General features: G+C 36.6%; 1 protein-coding gene across 7 annotated transcripts in view; it reads left to right on the top strand.

Moving 5' to 3' along the window:
- Positions 1-18,829, top strand: part of DIP2C (disco interacting protein 2 homolog C) — a 634,433-nt gene that overhangs the window by 543,888 nt on the left and 71,716 nt on the right. For all 7 annotated transcript variants that reach the window (XM_007504698.3, XM_007504697.3, XM_007504696.3 and 4 more), the window contains 5 exons: positions 976-1,099; positions 1,755-1,876; positions 6,920-7,031; positions 7,179-7,288; positions 10,332-10,462. In XM_007504698.3, coding sequence (XP_007504760.1) covers positions 976-1,099; positions 1,755-1,876; positions 6,920-7,031; positions 7,179-7,288; positions 10,332-10,462 — 599 coding nt within the window. The remainder of the gene's footprint in view (positions 1-975; positions 1,100-1,754; positions 1,877-6,919; positions 7,032-7,178; positions 7,289-10,331; positions 10,463-18,829) is intronic.

The raw sequence follows: 18,829 nt of genomic DNA, 5'->3' as shown, positions 1-18,829 counted from the left end.
TCAATTTCCTTATCTATAAAATGGGGTGCTATTACATGCTATTACATCTCCTTCACTAGGGTTTTGGGAAGAAAGCATTTTGCAAATGTTAAAGCACTATGTAAATGTAAGCTGTTGTTTTGACTCTCGTAACTTATTTGAAACTATACTCTTTATGAATGTTTTTCCCCGCAGAAGCCATTATTTTATTAATCCTTCTAGATATTTCCTATTCATTCTTAGATATCTTGCGATTTTGAGTTGGTATGAGTGGTGGCTTTTTGCAACAGGTATGGATCCCACAATCCAACCATTGAATACCATAGCTCTTTAGTCCTTAAATCAGTGCTCTGGTTCATTTACTGCCATATTTCAGATAAGTATTTAAAGAAATAGTTGAGTATTTCAAGTACATGCTCTCAGAGGACAAAACCAGGGACAATGGGCCAAAATAGGAAAAAAAGACCAAGATTAGCTTGTTGTTAGGAAAAATTCCCTTCAATTAAAACTTTCTGATAGTGGAATGGACTGGTGGTAGGGTCCTCTGCATGGAGGCTTTCAAGCAGAAGTTATATGACCCCTGGGTAACGAGTGTGTTATGCTGGGAATTCCTTTTGTGTATGAATTAGAAAAGTTGACTACAAAGGGTCCTTCCAACTCTAAAATTCTATGAAACATATCCATCTTAATACTGTTTTCTGTTACCTGTACCAATCCTGCCCTAATGGTGATGATGATGATGATAATGATGATGATGATGATGATGATGATAACGATGATGATAATTCAATTTATATTACAGTCCAAAAATTATATAACTCTCTTTGCACCAACCCTTGAAGGATTTATATACCCTGTGAGATAGTTCATCTGTAATAGATTGTCTCTAAATTGCCTTTCTAAAAAGCATCTCCCTTGAATAGGAAGCAAAGAAGTAATTGATGGATTGAAAAAGCCACCAATCCTTATTTGGTCTGGTCTTCTCTTAATATGCAGGGCACGATAGCCAACTCTTTGACGTGTGTCCAGCTGCATAAACGAGCTGAGAAGATTGCGGTTATGTTGATGGAGAGAGGGCACTTGCAAGATGGAGACCACGTGGCCTTGGTTTACCCCCCAGGTGAGGGACTTGGGGACAGTCTAGGGCTCCAGACATCTGAGATCTGCCCTGCCCTGCCAAGAAACCTGTTATAATGTTCACTGGTGGTCATCACCTGTGTAAATCACAAACATCTCACAGTGAGTTCAATTCCCATCCTTATTCAGGTGAAGCTCCTATTAATTTTCTACTCTGCAAACTAAAATTAGTTTATTCAGGTTTGTTTAAGGATCTGGGGGCTACATTTCAGGCACCACAATTCCATGAAGAGCTAGTTACAAAATATGGGGAAAAATACCACTTTGAATGATTTTCTTTATGCTTAGTTTTCTCTTATTAGGCACCTTTCTGTTGCTTATTTAATCAATAGTAATTAAACCTGTTCACTACCAATTAGTGATCCCAACATGAAAAAATCCCTCTGAGAAATGATGGGAAGATTAAAGTTTTGGGGGTTCCCCTGGTATTTCATGCCCAAAAGAATAGCTTGAATGAATATGATCAGTGAAGTTTAACAGATCCTGATGAGGGACTAAAAAAGGAGTCTGTTAAAGAGCTTAGCTATTCATGTAACTTTCTCCTAAGTTACTTCAAAGTAATATTTATGCTGACAGGGATGACTGTGATTAAACAATCTGATTTTCAACTAGGAGTTTCTGTTTTGCTTTTCATTCAGGAATAGACCTAATCGCAGCTTTTTATGGCTGCCTATATGCAGGCTGTGTGCCAATAACGGTCCGACCTCCCCATCCCCAGAACATTGCCACGACATTACCGACTGTCAAGATGATTGTGGAGGTAAGGAGATCTGGGAAGGCAGAGGCCCAATGTAAACTGAAGACCGAAAGAACACAACTTTTCTTTTGTAGATAAACATGAGGCTACTCCAGGCTACGGAATTTGAAGGTTTGTGAGTAGTGACAGTAACTGCTAGGCAGGTTTTCTTTTTCATATCTTAAAGTTAAATGGTAGCTGAGACCCCAAATTCATTTCCTAGAGATCATCTTTCTAATGATGAGCCCTTTCATGTTTAGCTCGGTGATTTCTTAGACAGTATAGATTTAAGTCTGATTCCAACATCTCTTCACAATCTTTTTAATTTGGTTGAAAGTATACTTCCCCCTAGATTAGCCATTGAGAAATATGCATCACTTTGGTGCTATGATAAGACTTTGGCTTCGATTTAAGCCAAGCCAGTCTCACTTCATCTCCTTTTTTTTTTGTCCAGAGACACACACAAGAGAGAGATTAGTTGCCAGGGTTAGTGTACTTCAAGGTCATTTATAAATCCAGTTCAAGTGGTATTTAATAAATGTCAAGAACCCTATTAGAAGTTCATCGGTACTGAGAGAGAGAAGAATCAAAGTCAACCATAAAGTTTCCAAAATTGGGAGACTGGTGTGATGGTGGTACCACCACCAAGATGTCAGGAGGAGAAGCACATTTAGGGACAGAGGTAATAAAGGGAGCATATTGAGTATGAGGTAGAATATCCAGAGGGAAATCCTTATTTGTGATATGGATCTGGAGCTTTGATGAGAGTCTGGGGCTAGAGAGAAGTTCAGGAATCATCTCCTTAAATGGCAGTTGATTCTGACAGAAAATGAAAGAACATAAAGAACAAACAGGAAAGAGCCAGGGACAGAAGGTCTGGCAGAGAATGCCAAAGCAGCAAAAGAGACAATGACGTTCATTTGGAGAAGAGGAGGAGAATCATCAGAGTATAGTAACTCTGCAACTAGGGGAGGTTCAATATTATCAAACATTGAGCAGAAAAGTCAATTCAATTCAATAACACAAAGGCCTGTAAAAGATAAAGATACAAAGGCAAAACAAAACAGTTTCAGTCTTCAGAGATCTTGAATAAATGAAAAAAACATTTATTATGCAATATTATATGCAAACTATACCATATGTTGGGAAACCAATAGAAAAGGTAAGACAGTCTCTGCTTTTAAAGAACTGACATTCTAATATCAATTCTAATGTAAACCTTCATATATATTTACATTTATTGTATATTTAAGTATGTATGTATGGTATTATAGTTTCACCTGAAGTGACAAAATTTTCTACTATCTCATTGTTATTTAATCTCCACTGGCAAAATCTTATCAGTTTGTAATGCTAGGCCATTTGATAGTACTGAGGACTTTGAGGGCAAGAACTGACTTTTCTGAGTCTTCCATAGCTCCCACAGAAGCAGGATCAATGGTTTGAGGAGGGAGGGCTTCTCCTCTTGGGTTTTCATGGCTATCAGTTGCCCTTGGTGGTGGCATTAAGGAAGGTGAATCCTTTCCCCAATGATCTTCTCTCAATGATAGTTGTACAGCCCAGGTCAGAAGCAGGACCAATGGTATGGTCTTAGAGAGAATACAAGGCTCTTGGATTTAGGGTCCTAAGCTGACCCAATCGGAGTCTTGGGAGATGGTGATGGTTTTACTTACCTGTAAAATGCAATCTCCTGTTTCTCCTTCAGGATCCAAGTTTACATTCTATTAGGAGAATAGGGGATACATTAGTAAATACATCACAATTATTGGGGCATTAACAACTAGGAGGAATCAAAGACAAACTCATGGCTGCCCCTGAGATGAGCCTTGAAGGGAACTAATGGCTCTAAGAGGTAGAAGGGAGAAGAGAATATTCTAGGCATAGGAAACAGACTATCATATTAAAAAGAACCCAATTTGACTAAAATGGAGTATGTGTGAGGAGGAACTATATGGAATAAATCCATATGGGCAGGTTGAATCAGATTGTGAGAAGCTTTATATGTCAAACAAGGATGATAATGATAGAAAAAGGTCATTGGAATTACCAATTGGGATGTGGAAAGCAATTTATAAGTATTGGAAGGAAGAGAAAGGGGTGAAGGATTTTTCTAAGAAGTCTGAAGTGAGTGGTCAGTAAATGGAGTTGGAGGAATCCAGAGGCTTCTTTTTATGTGTAGGAGGATGATACGAACCAGAAAAATCACAGAAGTTGAAGTGTGAAAGGGGCTTTGAAGGTCACTTAGCCTCAACAGTAAATATGAAAAGAGTCCCTCCTGTTGTATCCTGATAGCAAGCTTTTGCTTGAAGATCTCTTAGAAAAGACCTGTTATTTTCTAAGCAGCCTGTTCCACTTTGAGAGAGCTCTAATTGTTAGGAAGTTTTTCATGGCATTGAACCAAAATTTCCCTTTTTACAACTTCTATTCATTGCTCCTGGTTGTACCTGCTAGAGCCATAGCAGTCACTATTTCTCATAATTGCCTTTTAAATACTGTATGACATCTGTAATGTCCCCTCTGAATCTTCTCCATGATAATCATCAGTTCCTCTCCCTAGTCCTCATTTGGCAATAGACTTAAAGCCTTTCACCAACATAGTTGCCATCCCTTGGGCACTTCAGGTTATCTATCTATCTATTAACAGGGGTGCCCAGAACTCAATCCAACATTACATGAGGTCTACCAAGGATCGAATACTCCAGCGCAACATCTCTTATAGTCTACTAAAACTCCCAGATCTTTTCCAGAACAACTGCTCTCTATCCATGTCTCTTCTGCCTTTTACTTGTGACTTGCCATTTAGCCTTCCTGAATTTCAGTTTCTTACATATATATAGCTCAATGCTTTTTAATCTGTCAGGGGCCTTTCCAATTCTGATGTTGTCATCCATCCACCATTTTATATAACCCCTCTGGCTATGTGTCAGAGTAGAGATTAAAGGTCCATGACAGAGTGGAGTGTATGATTTCTGGAAGAGACACTATAGAATAGACATAGGGAGAGAGACCAACTTTAGAGAAGACTGGGGAGACCAAAAGAAGAAGTAGACAGTGTGTGATAATGCTATGTTTATAGAGATAGAGTAGACAGAGCTCATGTTTCCATAAGACAAGAAGCCAAGTTATCTTTCATAAAAGTGGGTAGTAGAGATGCCCTTGGGGGCTTGAAGATAACAGAAAAAAGTTTGGAGTAATCACTCTAGGAAATGAGATCATAAGTTGGTTACAGTACAGTGATTGTCAAGCAGCACTGAGGGTCCAGCTGGACCCTCTGCATTTGCCAGTGGAATGAGGAAGCCCTTCTTTATAGAATTTCCTCTGAAACTTCAAGAGCATCTTGTTCCCTTTGTCAGCCATGGATAAATATTTCTGCAGTGCTTTCCAAATGCAAGGTAAGCATTGAAGAAAGGAGGCATTGTTTGGTAACACCTTCTGGAAAAGAAACCAACAGGACTCAATCAATCAACAAATATTTGTGAAGCTTTTACTGTGCACAGTGTTGGATACATAAGTACAACAAATGAATCACGACACTGTCAAAGAACTTATATTCTAATGGAGGAGAGAGACCCAATACATACTAAATATAGAGAACAGAATAAATACCAAGTTAAAGAGCATTCAAGGTAGGGGAATATAAGGTTGTTTAGGACAAAAGACACTGGAGAAATTGGGGAATATGTTATGTAGAAGATGGTCTCTGAGATGCATCCAAAGAGAGGGAAGGGATTCAATGAGGGGGTGGCGAAGATGCAGTCTATTCTATGCCTGAGGGTTGGCCACTTCAAAGGCACTGAGTGAGTGATGAACAAAGAAAAGGTCCATTTAGCTGGATCCCAGAGTTCAGGAGGAAGAATAATGTCCAATGAAGTCAGAAAGATGGGGGGGGGGCAGGTTGTGTGGAGTTTTGAGAGATTTACAGAGCAGGGCAACTGGGTGCTTCAGTGGATTGAGAGATAGCCCTACAGACAGGAGATCCTGGGTTAAAATGTGACTTCAGACACTTCCTAGAAAATCAATTAACCTGCATTTGCCCAGCCCTTATTACTCTTCTGCCTTGGAAATAATCCACAGTACTGTTTCAAAGGCAGAAGGTAAGGGTTTAAAAAAAATGGAGGTAGACCTAGAGGCAACAGGAATCCCCTTGAACTGGTTAAATAGGGGAGTCACATCTGCTCCTAAGAAAATGTATATAAGCAGCTTTATTGAAGAAGGAAAATGGTCCTGAATTTAAATAGCCTTTTGAAAATCAAAAGAAGAGTGATTCCCTACCTGGTGGAGATGACATTTAGAATAAGAATAATGTAAAGATAAAAATATATGTAAAATAATATATATAAATATATATAATAAAATATATACTATATAAATGTATACATAACACATAACATAAACATCTAATGTAAAATGTATATTATATATAATATAATGTAATATAATGTAATATAATATAATATAATATAATATAATATAATATAATATAATATAATATAATATAATATAATATAATATAATATAATATAATATAATATAATATAATATAATATAATATAATATAATATAATATAATATAATATATATGATGGCCCTTTTCTGCCCTGTGGGAGCAGACTATTCATTTGTCCTTTTTAAAGTACAAATTATTAGGTAGAATTCTATTCAAGTCAACAAACTTGATTAAGTCAGTCACTATAAGTCAGCTACTTTGCCAAGCCTGTGAATACTAAGATAAGAAGGAAACAGCCTCTGCTTTAAAATATGTTACTGAGAAGATATAATTTTATACAACAGAGAGAGTGATACAAAGAGTGAGAAAAGTCATTAACACTGAGAGCCATTAAAGGAAGGCATCTTTGAGGAGCTGCACCTGAGCTCTGCTTGAAAGGAGAGGATGGAAGATACAAAAAGAGTCAGAGAGGATGTCCCAGGGGCAGCTAGTGGGTGCAGTGGTCAGCATCTGTCTGGCCTGAAGTCGGAAAGACTCATCTTTCCAAGTTTAAATCTTTTGATTTCATCTGCTTTGGTATGCATGGGACTAATTGCCTCGTCACTTTCCTGCTCCTGTAGGTGAGTCGCTCTGCGTGTTTAATGACGACACAACTAATATGCAAATTGTTAAGATCCAGAGAGGCAGCAGCAGCAGTCGATGTGAGAACGTGGCCCCCCATACTGGATACAGGTAAAGAGACTACTATCTCTCTGCTGGTGTTTACAGAGGACTGCTTAGATCACTTTGGAAGCAGATAGACTCTACCTTTGAACCTCTTTTCTTTGGATGTTTCAAAATGGAAGTCGTTTGTGCTAAAGGTTCTGTTTTGATCTCCAGATGACTTGCCAAAGAAGCGGCCTGCCCAAATCTACAAACCTTCTAACCCAGATACGCTGGCATACCTTGACTTCAGTGTATCCACAACTGGAATGCTAGCTGGAGTAAAGGTGAGAATTTTACATACAGCACAACCGGCATGCCTCTCAAGACCCATAAAGCTCCTGGCTTTGTTTCTGGAGCATAATGTCCTTTCAAGTAGCATCATGTCCTCCTGAGTTTTAAAAGGGAGAAAAGCAAAGGAGAGGACAGATTTCTAGTACAGTCAGATAGTGTGCTGGGCTTGAAATCAGGAAGACCTCATTTAAAATTTGGATTAGCTGTGGGACCTCAAATAAGTCCCAAGCTCTCTCTATCTCAGTTTTCTCAGCTAAAATATGGGAATAATTAGAATCCCTACCTCCCAACATTGTTGTGAGGATTGAATAAAAATTAGAATTCATTTTACCCCACAACTCCTATCCTTCTTCCTAATTTTTCTATTTCTTTTGATGGTGATTGTTATTCAGACTTCTAAATCATGCCCCACTCTTTGTTTTGTTTTGTTTTCATTTTGAACTAGCTCCATTTAGGACACTTAACAAAAAAATGCAAACAGAAACAAACACGAAAACATCACTAGACAGTAGCACAAAATAATAAGCAGAAGTAGACTCTCAGGGTGGGGGGTTTCTTGGCAAAGATACTATAGGGGTTTGCCATTTCCTTCTCTAGCCCATTTTATAGATTAAGGAAATTTAAGCAAACAAGGTTAAGTGGCTCATCCAGCATCGCACAATTAGTAATTATCTGAGGCCAGATTTTAACTTAGGTCTTCTTGACTCTAGGTCTGGCATTTATCCACTGCACCATCTATCTAACATCCCCTCTCTTGATGGTAATACTATTTTATTAGTTCTCAAAGCTCAAAACTCTGGAATTCTCATTGATTCTTTCCCTCAGCAAGATGACATATATTATAGATTTTATTTTTGAAAGAGCCCTTTTACCCAATTCCACTACTCTCCCCCTAATTTAGTCCTTTATTACCTCTTAGTTAGACTATTACAGTGGTCTCTTTTTAAAAAAATCCCTTACCTTCTGTCTTAAAATTGTGTATTTGTTACAAGGCAGAAGAATAAGGGCTGAGCAATGGGAATTAAGTGATTTGCCCAGGGTCACATAGCTACAAAGTGTCTGAGGCCAGATTTGAACCCAGGATCTCCCTCCTGTTTCTCAATCCATTAAGCCCCCCTAGCTATTCTCTACAATAGTCTCTTAATTGGTTTCCCTATTTCTAGGCTCTTCTAATACCATTCTATCTTTCACACTATAGTTAGCCTGGCATTCCAGGACTGCCACAACTTGGCTTCAACCTATACTTGCAATTTCATTTCATGTTTCTTTTACAAACTACATTAAATACAAGCCAAATTGGACCATGAGCTATTTTCCAATCCTGTCATGTCTTTCTCACTTCTATCACATAACATTTTTACTTGCAGTCTTCCATGTTTGGAACAGGCTTTCTTGTTATGTTTGCCTGTTCAAATCCTTTTCTTCTTCCTGGATCCTCAACTTAAAATGATTCCTTCCTTTCCAAATCTCTCATATCTCTATATTTGGCCTTTCATACATGCTTTTCACATGCTATCTATTCCCTTATTTTAACTTTAAAAGTTTCAGACTTTTGTGATACCTTTTATTATAGACACTTTATATGAATGTCCCATCTGATTAGATCACAAGCTCCTTGAAGACAAAGATCGTGACATTTTTTTAACTTGACATTCCAAGCATCTTCCATGTTGCCCTTACCTATGTAGACATTTTAAGATATTTAATGAATTGAATAATAATATTCTACTTTCCATTAAACATCAGGCACCTGCTTTAAATTCAGTAAACAATTCCAGTCCTAATATTTCCCCTTTCTCTTTTGTTTTTCCTTCCATCTGGCTTGGCTGGATAAATGGTCTCTTCCAAGAAAATTAATTGTTTTGTGTGTAAATTACAGTATTTGTCTGCTATGCATAGAGCTTATCATATACTGATTGAGGGTCTGATGGCAAGAGTGTAATTAAGGATTTGGCTGAGGATGGCTACCCAGGTGCAACATTAATGGTGATATTAGAAGCAGGGATCATAAGATTCTTGATCCAGAACTTAGAAGGACATGTCAAAGGCCATCTAATCTAACTCCTTTGTTTTATTTACATTTAATTTTCATTTTTTAATTGAAGGAAAAGGAGAAAAACATCACATTTGATATGATTTTGTAGGCTATTCACATTTAAAGACTTTTAAAAATCTTGTTTGTGGTTGTTCTTTCTTCTTTGTACCACTAAAACTTTAAGAAACTTCAGAAAAACACCACCATCAATATGACTCCATTATTCTGGGTTAAATGACAGGTCATAGATGATGAAGAAACTGGTTGATTCCTTATCAGAAAATAGCAGATATATACTTCCCAAGAAATTGTGGTTTTTAATAATAAGACTAAATTATTACCTTTACTCCTATTCTCAATGTCTAAAGTTTGTTCAGATCTTTGGTCTTCACCACTTTATATACTGTAAGAATACCTTTTGTATAGGAATTAACAATTGACTAAGTGCTTTCAATTCCATCTTCTCACAACAACCCTATGAGATTAGCAGAACACGTATCACTCCCATCCTACAGAAGAAGTAACTGAGGCTGAGAGGAGTGAATTAATTTGTTACAGGTGACAAGTGGTAGCAAAACACATTTCCACCCATTCTACACAGATAAATGTTAGTTTTGGGGGTAAAAAGAAACAGTCACTATTCCCTTCCTTTTTCTTTCTAGTACATAATTAAAAGAAAATATATAATGGGAACAGAGAAATCTAGAACTCTTTCTACTTCTTCACACTTCTCTCTAAGGGAGAATGGAATAAAAGTGAAGGCTGCCTTTCTTATGCACAAATGATATTTCCTTGAACATATCTCTATGTAGATGTGAATTACACAATGATGATGGCACAGTAATGACTCAGGGATATATTTACAGATGTTCAGTGGATCTGAGAGTAGCTCTCCCCCACTACTCCAGCACAGCCCCCCACTCTTGTGCTATTGCTGTCCTGGGTGCTGAAAGGCATATCTAGGCAGAGATTTTAGTTGATTGCTCTTTTTTCTCTTACAGATGTCCCATGCGGCCACTAGTGCCTTTTGCCGTTCTATTAAGCTGCAGTGTGAACTTTACCCATCTAGAGAAGTTGCTATCTGTTTGGATCCTTATTGTGGGCTTGGGTTTGTCCTCTGGTGCCTCTGCAGGTAAGATTCCTCTGAATTTTTTAAGGAAAAACACACTTACAGCTTCTCTTCTGGCATTAACAACGGGCATCAGCTAGAACAATTACACAATTTGAAAGAGCAAGCAGCCTTGAGTAATTAGAATATTTTAGAGATTTTACTGTAGCCCAGGGTGTATTAGTGCTGTGAATAATACATGATTTCATGGGAAGTAGCTTAAAACATTCAGGTTTTCACAGTCCAAAGTACTCTAAGCTGGATAGAGGCTTTCTTGATTACAAAATCAGAACAGCAGTTCTGATTTTATAGGGCATTTCTGTCTTCATTGGGCTAAACACCAATGAATCTCAAACCTCCAGAACATTTCTGGAGCAGTTTCTCACCCCAGAAGACTTATAAATCTGATGTTTAGTGAAATCAGCAGATGAGATAATGCTAAACTTCCAGGACTATTTATATGTTTCTCTTAGTTTGAATTATTATGGAAAACAAAAATCCTTGAAATTGATTCTACATGGAGGGAGATTTTTTTTCCTCGCACCCTCTCCTACCTCTTTTTTTGGAATTCTACTGCTTTATTTTACAAATAGTGAAACTGAGCCTCAGAGGGAGAGGTTAAATGTCTTGCTCATAAATTCAAATAAATAATAGTAAATAACAGAACCAGGATTCAACTTGAATGCTTTTGGTTCTAAATTTTATGGCCTTTTGATTATATCATGATGCCTCCTAGAACATAGTAACACATTTTGCTCAAAACCTTGACCCTAGTGATAGTAAAAAGGTCCCTTTGTTCTTTAAATTTTTCTGTAGATATGGAACTTTAATGAAGTTCCAAAAAAGTGGAGACTGAGACGTGGGCAACCCTGCTCTTCAATATGTAGGCTTAAAATTTCTAAAATAGTAGATTGTTTAAGGGCACACCAGTATTTGTTGTCTGTGTTATCTTGCTGTCCTGGAAAGATGTATGTTATGTCAAAGACCCAACACAACAGATGTTCATAACAAGGAAAGAATAATTAGCAAAAATTTATGACTCATAATTTCTATTTAGACTCCGTTACAAAGATTAATTTTTGGTTTCTTAGAATATTTCAACTTTGGTCACAAGATATTAGTTGTTACATATGTAATATATATATATATAATACATATGTAATACACATATATAGTTTTCTTAAGTGTTCTTAAATATCATTCATTTTGTTCAGTGAACATTTATTAAGTATCTATTGTATGTGGAGGTCTATAACAGAAAGCAGAGGGTTTAAGTGAGGCACGGTCCAGGCTTTCATTGAGTTTACAATATAAAAAACTAGATTTTTAATAATCAATCTCCAGTTTCTCCTTGTCATTCTAAAAATTTCTTAGGTCTTGCATTTTGGGGGTGGGGGTGGGGAGGGATGGACAAGAGTTTTATTTAAAGAGAAATCAACCATCACATAGATGAGATTACTTTCAAAGGTACTAGTGGGACATCTTGTGCTTGATTGGTTTAATTTGTTTTTCCAAATGTTAGTTGCTCATGTTGAACCACAGTGCCTTGTATAAAGCAATCACTTAATAAATATTTGTGGAATTGAACTGAATCTAATAGCAGTGAAAGAGAACCATGGAAACAGAGCTAAAAAAGGAAAATTCTTGGAGTCCTGTGGAAATACTGGGGAGAAGGTAAAGTAGAGAAATATGATCAGCTTCAGATTTCAGCTAAAAAGTTCAGTGAAGGAGTAATTAAGCATTTTTGATTCCTGGTCCTAAAAACATACAATCTTTGATGTGAAAGGGTGGCTGTTTAAAATAGAACTGTTCCAAAGATCATACAAGGCAGTCCAATTAGGTCCATGTTTAAGTCTTTTTCACAAATGGATACTGAATAAAATTCGGTATTAGTAAAAATATTATGTTCCAATTCTTGTAAGTAGCTCAGAAATGATAAGAGGTATAATGTCTTCCAGAGGATAATTATGATTTATGAGATACATAAAGCATATGCTTGTTAGACCTCATCCCTATTACCTTGGTATGTGATCCCATTTTCAGCCCAGAAATTGTTTTCTTATTATCCTTTCAACAGAAGTAAATTTTCTATTATTCCAATTTGTTCCTGCTTAATAATGCTGCCTTGGGGCTTGAATCTGAGTTAACACGCCAGCTTACAGTACAATAAAAGGGTCTCATTCACAATAACATATAGGTTTGTAGGCTGTTCCTGGAGCTATTCCAGCACTTTACTTGAATTCTTTACATGGTGTAGAAAGTAAAATTCAGGAAATTATGGCCTCCTTCAGAGAAATCCCATAGCAGCTTATATACAACTTATTGAAATCAAAATTCATCCCTCCTTGGTCTTTGACATTTTGCAGAGGATTAGGTAACTAACATCATAGAAAGAGGGTCTGCATTTGTATATATCCAGATCTTTGAGGATCTAATAGTATTATGAAAAGTCCTTGCCCAAAACCAAGACAAGGGACTGAATTCAATAATTTGCATTGTAGATGTGATCATGGTAGATTGAATACAATTTATTATCTTTCTATATTTCACATCTGTGAAAAAGGTAGTTAGGGGCAGTGTGTATAACCACCACAGCAAAGGTAGCACTATTTTGGCCCCTTCTGTGTATGATATAAACTAGGGAAAATTTTTGCTTTCTAAGCCTACAAGTGATTTAGACTCTAAGAATCACATTAGGAATTCTATCATCTGTGAATAGGTAGTTACTCCTGAAGTTAAAAAAAAAATTATCCTTACCAATATAGGTTTGTAGGCAAGTTGGAAAATGATCTCTCCAAATTAAAAGGGTGGACTGTATGGCAGAGTTTATACATAAAAAGTTCATAGTGAGAAAAGTCAGAATTTGAAGAAATAACAGAGAATATCTATTATAAATATGATTTGAACAGAAGACCCCACTCTACCACAGTTCTAGTCGCCATTAGGAGGTCTTAAATGATAGAGAATTCACTAATCTCCCACTTTAACCTATTCAAGCAGTGAGGAAGAATTTCTTTATATGGATTACAAATCTGTCTATAGTATCCCTCAGTTGTTCTAATTTTGCCTTAATAGTTCAGGCAAAATAGCTCTAATAATCCTTCTTTTGCAAATAGTTCTTCAATTGAAAAACTTAAATTTTTACATGTAAAAATCTTTTAAAAACTCAAATACTTTCAAACTGCTAATAATCTCCACCACTACCTCTACACACACAGAAACACACCACAATAAAATTTTTCATCTCCAAGCTACACTTCCTCAGTTTCTTGCCCTTGCCCTGCTAAAAACTTTCCTCTGAAAGCAATGAAGTTCTTAAAAACATTGTTCTCAGAACCATACATTTGTCCTGACTTGGGCTAGAAGACAGCAGGATTGTTACCTCCCTTTCTGAACATTATACCTCTCTTAATGTAGTCTCGTAAGCTTAGCCTTGGGAGCTGAATGGTACAATCTTGACTCTTACTATACTTACAGACCATTAATTCTCTCACTCATGGCTTGCCCATTCTGTACTCTGATATTTAATGTTTGGAACCCAAGCATAGAACTTTACATTTATTCCTATTAAATTCCATCCTATTAAATTTGGTCTTTTGTCATAGCCTGTTGAGATACTTTTTTGGAACCTGATTCTTTTATACAGTATGTTGGCTCAGCATCCCTGCTTTGTCATCTCCATATGTGATGAGCTTGCCATCTATTATTTTATCCAAGCTATTTTTTAAATGATTTTAAAACAAAACAAAGTTAAAAAGAATAGATCTCTGAGACATTCCACTGAATATGTTATGTGGTACAGAAATAGTGCACTGGGCTTAGAGTCAGGAAGACATGAATTCAATTCCAGCTTCAACATCTTATTAGTTGGTCAACTCACTTAACCTGTCTGCCTCATTTTCTCAATTATAAAAGGTGATAATATTAGCTCATGTGATTATTGTGAGAATCAAATAAGATAATAGATGTAAAGTGTTTAGCATAATGCCTGATAGATAGTATGTGCTATATTAGTGTTTCCCCCTCCACTAATTTGTAATCCATTATGCTATATAATACAAAGATAAATTTGAAATGATCACTACTCTTTATGAGCTTCTTATATGCTATTTGAGAAGGGAACATTGAGAGAAAGAAAGAATGCAACATATACACTAGTAAATATTGAAGGAAGGAAACAATTGTCTATTTATTAAATACTATGTGCCAAACATTCTAGTGTTTTCCAAATATTATCTCATTTGATACTCAGAAATAATCTTGGGAAATAGATGTTATTTGTGATGATTGAAATTCTTGAGAGGCAGTATTTCTTAATTTTAAAATAATTTATTAATTTAACTGTTCAAGACATATTTTGGATGATTGACACCCTCCATGCACCCAAGAGAGTGAACTCTTCTCAAGCAGCTCCCTGGACATCCCAAAACTTTTCTGATTGGTAAATAGCCCCTGAGAAGTTGGACTTAAAGATCTCAACTCCTGTTTCATCACTTCATCACAGGAAGGGGTGGGTCTCTGTTCATAAATGGTAGAGGGAAAAAAAATACCTTTTCCTCTCTGCCACATGGGTGGATCAGTCCAACATGACTGCACAGTTTGCTTTACAACAGGTCAAAGGGTTCACAACAACTGGGCAGCTTTGCCCTTAATACTTTTATCTTTAAAGAAAGGATGGATCAACCCAGTTTCATAGCCATGGGAAAAAAAATGTTTCAGACTGACTTCTGAACCTGATTTTTCCTGGGGGACAGGAATGGGGGTGTCTAAAGGGAAAACTATTTTGCAAAACTATCCCAGTTTGATATTAATTTTCCACACATTATCACCCCTATTTTATAGATGAGGAACCTGAGGTGGATAAGATACATGAAATGCCCAAGATTACAGCTAGTAACAGAGTTAGACCATATTTGAACTAAGGACTAATATGCTACCACCTAGCTTCCTCTAACATGAGGAAAATTAAGCAGGGAAACAATACTAACATGAGATGGCATCAAGAAAGGTTTCACAGAGGAAGTGGCACCTAGGCTGGATCTTTAAAAAAAAAAGATAGGGTTGTGAGAGTAGAGACAAGGAGAACATGGTGTTCCAGGGTATTTACTGAATGTATAAAAGGCATGAAGTATCAAATTCACAAAGCAACTAGTAGCCTTATCTGGCTGGAATATAATTTTTGAAGAGGAGAAGTAGAAAATAAAAATAGAAAGGTAGGTGAGAGCTAGATTGTGGATGATCTTAAATGCAAGGCTAAGGAGTTTATATTTTACACTATAAGCAGTGGGAAACCAATAGAAATATGGGAAATTATACGGGTCAGTATTGGGCCTTCAGAAGATTATTTTGGCATCTGAATTGGAAAGGGGAGTGATTATGGAAGCAAGAAAGCCCATCTACAGGCTATTATAGAAATGCAAGCTACAGGTAATTAGTGTCTGAGCCAGGTTGTTAATGTGTGACAGAGGAGAAGTGGACAGAAGCCATGTTGTGAGGTGTGAAAATTGATTATATATGAGGTCTAAAGAAAAAGGTAGAGTCAGGAAAGACTCCAAAGTTACCTGAGTACTAGGAGAGTAGTCAAATCCCCTTGAGTTCTATTTTGGTCATATTCAATTTGAGATGCGTAAGGAACACCCCAAGAAAAGGAATATCTACCAGACATTTATCAATAGGTAACTAGAAAATATCATGACAGAGAGTAGAGATTAGAGATTGTCTATATTTGGGAGTCATTTATAGAGAGATGATACTTTAACCCAAGAGAATGGATCATCTTCAAGGGGGACTTTCTAGAGACAGAAGAGGATAGAAGATTCAGGACAGAGCTCCAGAGAAACATTCCAGTCAAGGGACAAGAAATGTAATGAATAAGAACAAAAAATACCAGCCAAGTGGAGAACAGGAGAAAACAGTGAGTGTCATGGCAGCCCATAGAGAAAACAGTGTCTCAGTTGAGGTTAAAAGTATCATAAATTGCACAGGTCAAAAAAGTGAAGACTGTAGAAAAAGTCATCAGATTCAGCAATTAAGCATTGCTTATTTAGGATTCCAATTTAATATTTTGGTTCTTTCCTAAATTGAACATCATTCTCCACAAAGTGCAAAATGAAGACTTGAGTAGTTCTGCATTCTTTTTTGGCATCCATTGCTATTATCCTGCTCATTCTTAGTTATGGTTTTGTGCTTTGTTTTGTCTTCCTCTTGCCCCAGTAGAATAATTAAAATAGCCTCTATTGTTCTTGTTATTTATCATCAGTTCCAGCTCATTCTGGGGCTTTAGAATTCCTGTTACTATTCTTACAGGCCCCAATACTCTTATATCCTCCCTCAGTTACTTGCTCTTAATTCTCTCATCTCCATGTCTTTGTCAGTGAATATTTAGCTCCTGTATCAGTCTCTTCTCTGCCTTATTGTAAACATTTGCATTTGTTTAATTAGAATTTTATTCTTGAGCTTCTCTCATCTCTCCTGAGCCAATTCTCCCTGTAGGATCTTTGGCCAGAAGTTCCTAGCTTTCCTTCCTCTGAAATTTTCAGAAGTGTAAAGTATAAATAACAGCAAAAGCTTAAATGAGATTTAAGGTTCTATAGCTCCATTAACCTGGTTACTGTTGACAACCAGCACACTTAGGATGCATCGCTCATCTTTGGAGTTTATTTTTAGTGAAAGCTCTAGAACTGTTTCCTCCAAGTTGGTAGATAGTAGAATTTCACTCCATTTCATCTTAGTCTTTTTTATTTTAATGCAAACTTTTATTTATTGTATACTTGAGAGTTCTGAAAGCATTTTCACATCCATTCTCTTAGATGAGTGTCCTAACAAATATCTGGCACATACAAATAATAAATGAATAAATGTTTATTGACTGACAATAACCTAGTGTAGTTAGCCAGACAGGAAACTGAGGTGAAGAAGATGGTTGTGACTTGCTCAGAATCACACAGAGGACTAGTGCTCCTGATTCTTAGTCTGGTGCTTTTACGGTTCCATGAAGCTAGCATTACCCCATGCTTTCCAAATGAAAGAAAAAACAACACTGTGGTTGGGGCTTAAGGCGATGGTGGCTTCCGATCCTTTTGTAAAGTCCCAGCTATATTTTTGACATCATCACCTCTTTGCCTACTAAGAAACCATGATGCAACAAATTATGCACTGTAACTTCACCACAGATTCAAGTGGGAGGAGGAAATAAGCTGTGAGGAAAGAAGGCATTTGTTTCCAAACAAGTATCTTAGCCAGCTAAGCAAGTGTGACAAGAAGGGGTATTTTGCAAAAGCACATGCAAGTTTAATGATGGGTACATACTCAATTAAAATGCAATTAATAATACTTAACACTTTTCATCTTCCAAGTACTTTATAAACAGTGACTAATCCTTTGAGCACCTCCTGTGGGTAGGTAAGTTTGGTTGGGTCTAAGGAGAAAGTCATCATTGGAGCTGGGTTTAAGACTCAAAATATCCCTAGATATCTGTTCTTCACTCAAGATCATCCTCTATATTCACAGAAGCAATCCATTTTAATGTGTGATTTATGAGTAAGGCTTTCCAATGCCTAATCCAGTTTAGGTTGAGAGTCCAAAGTGCCTGCATTTATTGCCTGCAGCCTATCTATACCACCACAAGATAAGGGTGTGAGAAACATATTTAGGGTGGAAAAAGAGGTGTGAAATCCATTTAACCTGTAGATATTCATTTTTTTAAGTTGTAAGTCAAAAAAAGCCCTTTACTGATCCTGAAGATGCTAAAGATCTTTCCCTCCCAAATAACCTGAAATATTCATTTATGGATCCTCCTTTCTCCTTCTAGGTTCCTCCCTTTCACTTGCCCCAAACTATCAATGAGTTTCTAATTCAGTATGTTGTTTTCCATTTGGGAAAAAATGTTTTGTTTTAATTATTGTTGTTTTAAAGAAGTAGAATTTTAAAGTAAGTATATAAAGAGCTTGTGATGGTAGGGATACGAGTGGAAACTACAGCAGAACTCAACCAACAACTGCCATTTAACCACCAAGGCAAAGAGAATACACCTTCTTCACAGACTTCATATGGGAGAATGGGATATGCTTTTATTAAAAAGAACTTACTTACATATGACAATAGGATTAGGTTTTCAAGGCTTATTTCTATTCCCTTTAGAGAGAAATTACTTCTTTCAATGACATACATTTCATTCACCTTAAAATATCTAAAAAGAATTTAAGGATGTGGTCAATTATTGCTTGTGGGTTAAATTACATATATGTTTGTGGCAGATATTTATTTTTTTTTAGAAAATTTTATTTAGTCAATTTAGAACATTATTCCTTGGTTACAAGAATCATATTCTTTCCCTCCCTCCTCTCCCCCCACCCCTTCCTGTAGCCAATGTGCAATTCCACTGGGTTTTAC

The sequence above is a fragment of the Monodelphis domestica genome, chromosome 5 (assembly GCF_027887165.1).
Source record: "Monodelphis domestica isolate mMonDom1 chromosome 5, mMonDom1.pri, whole genome shotgun sequence".
NCBI lineage: Eukaryota > Metazoa > Chordata > Mammalia > Didelphimorphia > Didelphidae > Monodelphis > Monodelphis domestica.
Note: the sequence above shows the minus strand (reverse complement) of the source record. Positions and strands in the feature narration are given on the sequence as shown.